Raw genomic sequence first — 10,650 nt, forward strand, 5'->3', positions numbered from 1 at the left:
GTTTGAAACTCCAACTTGGAGTTTGAAATCGAGGAGCAAAATATTTCAGTTCCAAGTCATGTGCGTATTTGCTCCTATGTAAAATTTTAAAAGATAATATTTTGGTGCCAAAGTATAAGAAGCTTATAGAAGAATATTGCTAATTATGGTGCTGGGCTTGGTTTATAGGGAATTGAATGATGTCTGAAATTATTATGCTATATTAATGTTTTCTGAATTTGGTTGGGAAGGGGAAAAATTCCTGAATGGAAGATAAAGCTGGTAGATCCTAGTTGTCTTCCATAATCCAATCATTCTCATGTTAATTCATTAGTTCTCCCATTTTCTCTCTTTCTCCTTTCCCTCTCTCTCTCTCTCTTTTAGCTGTGTGCATGGCCGCCCATCTAGATCTCCAGAGACTACATTTGCCAGCTGCTAAGGTGTGGCCATGTTACTTAAATTCTTAGGGATGGAATATGAGCAGAAGTGATCTGCCTCACTTAAAATTTCCCTTCATTTCCTCTCCAATGGGGAGATGCATCTGTCTACTTTGGACCCAGAGACTGAAGGCATTTGGGAAAGATAGTAGATCTGACCTATCAGCCTGGGTATATGGATGGCCACCTTGAAGTCATCACCTAAAACCAGGGAGAAACAATTAATCCACTCTTATTTTGTCTGTCATTATTGAAGCATCCCCACCTCTCCGTAGTCAGTAAGAGGAATCATTCTTTTCAAAAGTGCATCATTTTCTTATAACTTATGCTTCATTTAGTTAACCATAAAAATTTGTTTTTGCATTTTGTGTAGTGGTTGCTCAGCAGACGGTAGAATCAACTGCCCACCCACCCTCCCAAAATTGGCTGGAGTGTTGGGACTGATGACAGGAGCATGTGACCAGATTTATTATTCATATAATGGAATTTTTTGGTGAAAGGAGGGAAGACACAAGTTGACTCAGGTGGCAATATTACTATTAAGGGAGGTTAATTTTAGCTTGTATGGTAAGGCTTGTGCTAGGGTTGGCTAGAGAGAGTTGGATGGGGTTTGAGAGCCTGTCAGTGTTTCAGTGTCACAAAGGGGTTTTCCTCTTTATTGTAGTTCTGATGTGATATCTTGATGAGAACCTGCTAACCCAGTGGAGGAAGAATCTTTAAATCAGAGATGGTTGAACTTACACATATATTTTGGTTACAAGGGGCAGCGCCTGTGGTTCACTGGCCCCATCTACTGGAGGTGGCGGGTTCAAACCCAGCCCCGGCCAAAAAAAAGAGAGTATTCATATCCCAAACCCTGAGAAAACATGTAAATCTATCTTCCTGCAGCCAATGTTTCAAACTCTGAAAGATGTCACCTACCCATGGATTAAGAAATTCAAGGGAAGGCTGGGCATGGTGGCTTACACCTGTAATCCTAGCACTCTGCGATGCCAAAGTGGGTAGATTGCCTGAGGAGTTCAAAATCGGCCTTAGCAGCCAGGTGTTGTGGTGGGCATCAGTAGTCCCAGCTACTCAGAAGGCTGAGTCAAGAGGATTGCCTGAACTCAAGAGACTGAAGTTGCTGTGAGCTGTGATACCATGGCACTCTACCCAGGGTGACAAAGTGAGACTCTGTCCTTTGTAAGAACAAAAGAAGTCACTGAGGCCCATCACAACTAAAAATTTTCTTACACTATTTAGGCACATTTTAATCTTGCCCAAAGGTGCTAGCAAAAAAAGAAAAGAAAAAAGAACAAACTTTAAATCATAGATTTTCAGTGAGCAAAGCAGTTTTTCAAACTAGCAAAAGTAAAGTAATAGGCAATTAGCAAAAGACAAAATCGTGTCTTTGTATAATTGTGTTCCTGTCAATAGAGACAAATTATTAAATATACATATATAAAGGTATTTAATATTAATGTCTTTATAAAACTTACTAGGTAACTTAAAATTTTTAAAAAATCCTTTGTTAGACCACATGTCGCCATACCCTACAAAGGATTAGAAAATTATGCAAATCAAATTCTAGAAATAGCTCTGGGTATCCCATAATTCCTCAAGACAGATATGCAAATTAAACCGATCGTGACTATGGGTTAAAAGAATTACACACTGTATGGTTACACTGCTCATATCCCTTTGCAGAATCAATATCTGCAGGAGTTCTTTCCTATCTCTTCTCTGTCTTTTCTGCCTGGCACCTGGGTCAATATATTAGAAATGTGTAGAGAATTTAAAGGGAAAAAAGGAGTAAAATCAAAAAAGACAAGGAAGAAAAGTTTCATCTCCTTGTGCATTTTAAGTTTAATGATTCCTATAGAATTTTAAAATAAGACATGGATTAGATTTGCATTGAAACATAAGTAATTTTTCAAATCTCTCTGAAATTACATGTATCCTCAAGAAAATGAAACCATTTATTGCTGTCTGCAGGTTCCAAACAAAAACCAATGTGTACTTCTCAGATATCATTTCGTGGCTGAAAATAAGATTTCCATCCTAGAAAGCTATGCAGACTGGCATAATTTGAGTAATGTAAATGTATCAGGAAATGTTTAATTACATACATGCTTTTCCAACAGTTTACATGTTCTCCTTCTAGAATAGGTTGGCCACTTAAAACTTAATTCATACATGACTAAATTATTTCTCCTGAAATCTGAGGAGTAGTAGTTTTAACTTATCTGTCTCCTTAATGTTGCTGAGAATAGGAATGATGCATTTATGCCTTGATGCTGCAGCTTAAAATGTTTTTTTTGCATGATTTCTCTATGTAATTTCAACGGACTTCAAAACTTCAGGCTTTAAGATACAACTTTCAAGCTGCTTATTTTATTTTGTTTTTTCATGTGAAGGATCTGAAGTTTATTTATTTTGTTAATCTTTTTATTATTAAATCATAACTGTGTACAATAATGCATTTAGGGGGTACAATGTGCTGATTTGATATACAGTGTGGAAAGCTTACATCAAACTTGTTTGTTTATTTTAGATGCCCAAGACCACATACAGGATTGATTGGGTACTTGTTAACCCCCAACCCCTTTCTCTTAAACAAAAGCACAAAATAACCTGGTGTGTATGTGTAGTGTAAACGTGCTATTGCTCCTTTGTGTGTGTATGGTGGGGGTCCTTTTGGGGGCTACCTGTCATGATCTCTAACCATTCTGACATCACTCAGCAACAGAATCTTTGCTGGTTCTCTTCACAGCAAGGCTTTATGGAGCAAACTTCCTCCATTAAAATAATTACATTCTTTACTGGCTCTTGAACACTTGTGTAAAATTGAAACAGAAAACTTTGAAGAGAGAATCGTGTGGTTTTATTTCACTTAAGAGAAATGCATCTTAAAATGGATTCCAGAGTGAGAAGGGTGCAGAAGGAGTTAGATAGAAATAGTATATTAAATAAGCCGGCGGGAGGGGGAGGATGGAAACTGGACAATTTTTGTTCCAATCTTCCTGTGTTTGCGTCTTTCCTCAACTGGATAATCAGACATAATGCCCAGAACCCTTTCTAGACAATCTGTTGTGATGCCTGGTCTCCTCAGTATCCCTGAACTCTTTATTTAGCTCCTTCTTTTGGCCATCCATTATGTTCTGCCTAGCTTTATGGTGTGGGGTATATCTCCCAAGTTTCCCCAATCAGCTTGCTAACCCATTAGCAAGGGAACTGTGCCTTCCTTATCCCTCTGTCTGTCTGTGCTGCCCAGACAGAAACTGTCTTCTTATTACCTTCCAATATCTATTTGTTAGATGGATACATTCTGGTGGTTATCTAGATTCCTTTAATTAGTTCTACGATATTTAAAAAGTTTAAACATGCCCTGATCAAAAAGATACTAGTAAGTGCAATTAAACAGAACTGCCCTAGTAATAGGTATCTTTTTAATCTTCTGGATTTATTTCAATACAAGAAGTTATTTCACCTTATTTTTCTAGAGCCAGGTTAATTTAATGGTTAGCAGCAGCGGAATAATTTGATCATTGGAGAAAATGAATGTAATAAGTCTAATTTTTACAAATTTTTACAAATTTGGGACACCTCCAGGATATCAAGCATACTTATTCAAGAGGTAGAAGGGATAGAGTGGTTCTAGGTATTGTTACAGTTACCTGTTGCTTCAAGTAACCAGGCTTTCTGAATATTAATGGCTAAAACAGTAGTAGTTTTTCTTTCAAAACCAGAAGTCTAGAAGTATGAGTTTGCTTCTCTAGTTAAACAGCTTGGTCATAGTAAAACAGGGACCTGTACTTTTTAATCTTTCTTTTCTGATATCTTAACAGTGTTGACAGTGTCTCTCCTTATTGTTGCAAAATAGCTGTTGTGGCTCCAAGCATCACATCCTCACCAAACATCATAAAAAGGATGAAAAGGGAGGGGAAGAGGGCTCCCTTTATGGGCTGAGTTAGGCTCAGAAGTCTTTTCCAAGTTGGAAGAAGAACACAGAGACTCTCTTGTTTACTTTTACTTCTGTTTTCTCCTGAAGCAGGAGCTCAGAAGCAGTGCAAAGCATAGTGATATAGGATAGGATGTGGGGGGCGGAGACGTTTCCCATAGCCTCCCTTGTCCGCTGGGGGAGGATACTGAAGCTCAGTAGTCTTGGCAGCCCACACAGAGTGAGACACTTGTCAGGTGACTAGAAAACAGTATTTTGGATCAGCTGCATTTATAATCCCGACTACCTCAGTGTGCACTGACAACTTAAAATGCTGGTAAAACAATAAGTCTGCTGTCTAGCCAGCTGTGGCACTCGGATCTAATTAAGTTTGGAGCCTTGAAAATCTTATAGGTCCTACACTGGGACAATTTCCCCTTCACTGTAGCAGCTAGGAGTTCACTGCCCTGGGACGATACACCACCCCACTCATTGTAGAGGCTAAGAGTTCACCCTCTATGTCAAGTTCACTATGTCCAGAAGCTTAGCAGGTACAGGAACTTGGGGAAGGGGAGGAAAGGGGGAACAAGGGTGCTGGACATAAGGAACAGCACAAAGCCATGAGAGTATGACATGGTATGGTCTATTCAGGGCACTGCCAGTGACTCAGAGTTACTAAAGCACAAGGCCGAAGGAGTGGGAAGATATAAGGTTGCAGAGGGAGCCAGGAACCAGCCATGTGGACCAGGTGTCCAAGTACAGACTTCATCAAGGTAAACAACATACCTGGGGCCCAAAAGGAGGCATGACTGGATCAAGAATGGCTTGTAAAAAGCCAGGTCCAGCAAGGACTTGACGTTCAGCCAGAACCCCAGGAGGCAGTTGTATAGGTAAGTTGTGCCCATGCCATCCCAGTAGTTCAGTACAGTAGAACCTCTTTAAGTTGACCACCCAGTGGACTGTAATAAACTGGCCAACATACCGAGGTGTTCAGCCTGAGGAACAAGGTCTACTACTCTGATTCCAGCATGTGGTGCATGCCCAGTCTATGCAAATTAGGTCGACTTGAGATAGTCAGTGTAGGGCAGTGGCCAATGATAGAGGCTTTACTGTATTGGGACTATTACCCCAGCTCCAAAGGGGTTGGTGAAGACTTTCCAGGAAGAAATAGTGGATTGTGCTTTCTAGGAAGCATGGAGAGCTGGAGTGAAGGTAATCTGAGATGAGAGAGGTGAGAATACAGGGGAGGATGCGCTCAGGGTAGTGAAGAGACCAGACAGTGAGAGGTTTTCTATGGCAGACAAATCCTGTTAGTGCATGGGAAAACAGGGTGGACCCCCCATCCCACCAACCCAATCATCTACCTGCAGAATTAAATATGTGTCGGTCCTAGGACCTGGGACCCCATCACCTCTTAGGAGGGCGGGGCATTCAAGAATGTAGAGGGCTGCTGGTGAGACCAGAGACTTGGCAGAAATATTTGGGTCATGTTTTACTTCTTTAAAAAAAGAAGAGAGAGAAAGAAAAGGAAAGGAGGGAGAGAAAGAGGAGGGAGGAAGGGAGAAAGGGAGGGAGGGAGGGAAGAAGGGAAGGGGGAAGGAGAAACAAAAGGAGGGAGGAAGGGAGGGAGGGAGAAAAGAAGGAAAAATAGAAAGAAAAAGGAAATAGAAGAAAAGTAGAAACCAATATGGCAAAACTGGCAAGATTTGGCAGGGTTGAATAGTGGAAATTGATTATTTATCATTACTATTATCGATTTGTTATATGGTTTCCCACTTTGCATGAAATATTACATTTTTAAAATAATGAACACATCAGGTATAAATTTAAATGTGTATGTGATCTTTCTGCAAAGTTATTTAACCCTCCAAAAGGCCTAAAAATGCTTGGTTTTAAAAGCCTAACAATTTGATGCCAGAACATGCCAAGAAGCATGTATAAAAAATCTATTTTCTATTGCTTCAAATATTTAACAGTTCATTTAGTGGTGCTAAATTAATTTCCCAAATAAACAAAATGAATGATGTTAATGGACTTTCCCCAAATATACTGTACCTGTCCTGGTACAACGAGCAATTTGGACGGACACAACTAATCTTTTCTTGATGGTGTTTGATTAATTAACAAAGTACATGTTAATGGAGTCATGGATCTGTTGAGCTTGAAGAGGTTTTTTGCTACTACACGCTACTTTCTCCCAGCCAGCTTGTATCTCTTTTTCCTTTGTGGTTGGCTGTTATTTCTTGCCACTCTCACCTGGACGCTCACTAGAAATCTTGCCTCCTTCTATCTAATCAGAATTTGAAGACATAAATATAAAACATCCAGGAGTTTGTACTCCTTGCATCCAAAGTAAAGCACGTCCAAACCAAGGCTGCAGCTATGTCTCCCATCATCTGAGAGCGTCTTAAAAATGCTCTTTCCCAGGTCTCATTCAACACATCGTAGTAAGACTCTGGGCCACACAAGCATTTAAGGTAATTTTTATGAATGTTTGAATTAAAGAACTTCTGGCTTATCATTTCTCCTATGAAAAACATTCTTGAATTCAAGGCTATGTAGGGCCAACAGGTGATCTCTGTCTAAGGCTGAAGTGGCTCAGGAGTTGACCATAATGGGCAAGTTCTAGAGCCATGCTAGGTGCACAATTCTTAACAGGACATGGACTTGGTAATTTCTATGTTTTGAACTTGGTTCTTTTGGAGCGTTAGATATTTACTTCGCGGGCCTCTGTGTCTTTGGATTGGCTGAGGTTTCTGATGATTAGTCCATGGAATATTGAGGTCTACTTGGATGTAAGACATGAGAAGGAATTGGGTGATTGTTAGTCATACTTTCCAAACATGTGACTGATTAACTTTCACAAACAAAATAATGCTTCCCACTTACCAGAGATAAGTTGATTATACCCTCTTATTATTACTTAGCCCTCTTGGACCGAACATTTAATAGTTTATAACTCAGGGGTGTCCAACCCATGACCATCAGCCATGACCATCAGCTGATTTTGTAAGGACTTTTTTTTTTGGGTTCTATGATGTTGGATATCTATTTTCTTTTTCTTTTTTTTTTTTTTTTTTTTGAGATGGAGCCTCAAGCTATCCCCCTGGGTAGAGTGCCATGGCATCACGCTCACAGCAACCTCCAACTCCTGGGCTCAAGCGAGTCTCCTGCCTCAGCCTCCCAAGTAGCTGGGACTACAGGTGCCCACCACAGCGCCCGGCCATTTTTTGGTTGCAGCCATCATTGTTGTTTGGCGGGCCCGGGCTGGGGATTCGAACCCGCCACTTTAGGTGTATGTGGCTGGCGCCTTAGCCGCTTGAGCCACAAGCGCCGAGCCGGATATCTATTTTCTATTGCTTCAAATATTTAACAGGAAAAGCATTCACAAACCTTTTTTTTTGGCAATCAACTGTTATTAGTGTTTATGTATTTAATGTATGGCCAAAACTATTCTCATTCTTCCCATGTGTGGCAGAAAAAAAAAAAGGTTAGACACCTGGGTTTGTATTATACTTAAATAAATCCAGCAGTTATTGCACCCATCTTTTACTTATTTTTATCAAATTGTTACTTTGCTTATACTTGTGTTTTATATGTTTTAGAAAGTTTATGCCATTTAACATATAGAACTGCAACTCTGTCATACAAATAAAAAACAATTTTAGAGTGGTCTATTGCTTCTTCTCTTTAAAGAGAAGTTTTGTATTTTAGATTTGAAAAAAATCCTCTAAATGTCTTAGATATAATGATGGTCAAACTACAAAACCTGAAACTAAATAACACCCACTAAAAGATGAAAAGAACATGAGTTACATACTCAGACATGCATTGGTATCAGTGGCAGCCTCAAACAACAATAGCACACCCACTCCAGAATGAAAATACTGGTATATTTGTATAATGCAAAGAGAAATACAGATATAAATCCTCAAAACGGAAGGTACATTAATAAAAATGTAGCATTGTAAGCAAAAAATATCATATAGTACTTGCAGAATTTAGTCTTTCAGTTTAGGATTACAATGTCTAACAAAGAAATATTATTTAGAGTTCTCATTATTAATTTAAAACAACCATCAGTAGAACAGCACAGTTTATCTTAGCAAACATTTTAAGGAAATGCTTTGTCTCCTAGAAGTAGGGTGTAATTGTATTCCATTCATTAATAGCCCGAACAACAGAACAATTTTCAAAGTGGAAATAAAGTTTCATAAGACAGAATAAAACTGGGCTTCTCAAAGCACAAGCCGTTTCCATAAAATTATTTTAATTGGCAAAAAGTACCTAAACAATTTTGATAGTTCTCTGCTTCTCAGAGACCTCCCAGTCCTCCAACCACAATCAGTACATACAAACACATGCAATACTGTATTTTCTCCACACCATTACTGACCAAAACACTTTTTACTCTTTTAAAGGTTACAACTTTACAGAAATGTTTCCATTCAAGATTGGTATAATACAGAGAGCAGTTGTCACTGTGTATTTTTTAGTAGTATAAACTAGGAACCAAACTGTACGTGTTACTTACTGCTTAAAAAGTGACTGCCTCGATACTGACTTCCATTTCTGCTCTTTAAAGTTCAGTAATCAACACTGAACGAAGTTCTCAACACACTTCCAAAGAACCAGCGCAGCACAGCTGACCTTGTAGCCTGCAATCCAGAGGGAATTGAAGACAACTCCTGTCCCCACCCCTCCTTCCCCTGCTTCCAACAGAAGACCCTCAAGAAATCTAACGTGTGAAGTCCCCTAGGTTCCTCTACTTCACTGCAAAATGTAATGCCACTTGAGGTTGTCAAAAATAGCTTCTGTAGAAAACTGGCCATGGTCTTTAGGAAACGCTGCATGAAGAAAATTAGTTTAACCTTTATAGAAAAAGAAAAAAGTAATCACACATGGAATAAAAGACGTCAGTACCAATACAAAGACAGCAGGGCCTATTGTCAGGAAGAAAGAATGTTTAGGAGGACGAACGTGCGGAGCAGGAGTGGCTGCACCCCCTACTCCGCTCCCCACCCGTAGCCCCAAAGGAGTCTCTACAATCCAAGGGTTTGTCCACGTCCAGAGTCATTTTGAAGGCAGCTTAGAAAACGTAAAAGGGGACAGAAGGGAAAGAAACGACGTCACTGTCCAAGCCAAGGGAAAGGCTGGGTGTGGGGCAGGGGGCGGTGGGAAGCGAGGGAGTCGCTCATAGACCGATGCCTTTCAAGTCGCAGGGGTGGGTGGCCTGGGTGGTCCGAGGGCTCTGGCAGCAGGGAAACTGGGCCCTGAAGCAGTCCCTCAGCTCCCTATTGAAGAGGAAGCACACGACGGGATTGATGCCGGCCTGAGCAAAGGTCAGCCACACGGAGGCCGTCAGGTAGGCCTGGGAGACGGCGCCGGGCCGCACCAAGACCCGCAGGTAACTGGCCACGACGTAGGGCCCCCAGAGAAGCAGGAAGAGCAGCGTGACGGCATAGAACATCTTGCACAGCCTTTTCTCCGTCTTGAACTCTTCCAGCACAAGGAGACGGCGCGCGCCGCGGCCCGGCCCCGCTGGCCGGATGCCCACGAGCGCGGGCGGCGTGGGGCCGCGGCCGAAGCCCGCCGTCCAGTTGGCGGCCGCCTGGCCGGTGGCGCCGGGGCCGTGGAAGGTCCAATCGTGGCTGACGGCGGGCACGAGGCGCGCGGGCCGCATCTTGCGGCGGTCGTGGATGAAGAAGAGCAAGCGGAGGTAGACGAGGTGCGTGGCGCCCACCACCACGGCCAGCAGCAGCAGGAAGCCGAGCGCGCCCGGGGCGCCGTCGGGCCGCTGCTCCAGGGCGCAGGGCGCGTCCTCGTCGTCGCCGCCGCCGCCGTCCAGCACGGGCGGGAAGGCCGCGGCCAGCGCCAGAGCCCAGGCGGCGCACACCAGCATGGCGGCGCACGGCCAGCCGGCCAGGCGCTCGGCGTAGAAGCGGTGGTGAGCGATGGCCAGGTAGCGGGTGACGCCCACGCCGAGCAGCAGGAAGGCGGCGTGGAAGCAGAAGAGCGCGGCCAGGAAGGCGAGCAGCTTGCAGCCGAGCGCGCCCGGCGGCGCCCCTGCGGCGGCCGCGGCCCTCCGCGCGGCCAGCATGACGGCCGGGAGGCAGGCGAGTGCGCGCAGCCCGTCAGCCAGGCACAGGTCAAGCAGCAGGTAGTACGGGGCGCGGTGCAGGCTGCGCTCCCGCACGATCAGCAGCGCGAACAGCACGTTGCCCGCCAGGCTCACGCACAGCAGCAGGCTGAGCGTGGCCAGTTTGAGGCCCAGGGCGGCCGCCTCGCCGCCGCCGCCGCCGCCTCCCGGCTCGC

General features: G+C 43.2%; 2 protein-coding genes across 2 annotated transcripts in view; one reads left to right on the forward strand and one right to left on the reverse strand.

Annotated features, from left to right (window-relative positions):
• Positions 1 to 9,529: 9,529 nt before the first annotated feature.
• The window catches only part of GPR27 (G protein-coupled receptor 27), a 5,077-nt gene continuing 3,956 nt past the window's right edge, over positions 9,530 to 10,650 (reverse strand). The window contains exon 2 of the mRNA XM_012802479.1: positions 9,530 to 10,645. Within this exon, the coding sequence (XP_012657933.1) occupies positions 9,530 to 10,645 (1,116 nt within the window). The remainder of the gene's footprint in view (positions 10,646 to 10,650) is intronic.
• EIF4E3 (eukaryotic translation initiation factor 4E family member 3) overlaps positions 9,934 to 10,650 on the forward strand; it is a 72,933-nt gene continuing 72,216 nt past the window's right edge. Inside the window, exon 1 of the mRNA XM_012802495.2 lies at positions 9,934 to 10,063. The gene's annotated coding sequence lies outside the window, so the exon portion shown is untranslated. The remainder of the gene's footprint in view (positions 10,064 to 10,650) is intronic.

Source organism: Otolemur garnettii, unplaced genomic scaffold (assembly GCF_000181295.1).
Source record: "Otolemur garnettii isolate 467f Iridium unplaced genomic scaffold, OtoGar3 scaffold00015, whole genome shotgun sequence".
NCBI lineage: Eukaryota > Metazoa > Chordata > Mammalia > Primates > Galagidae > Otolemur > Otolemur garnettii.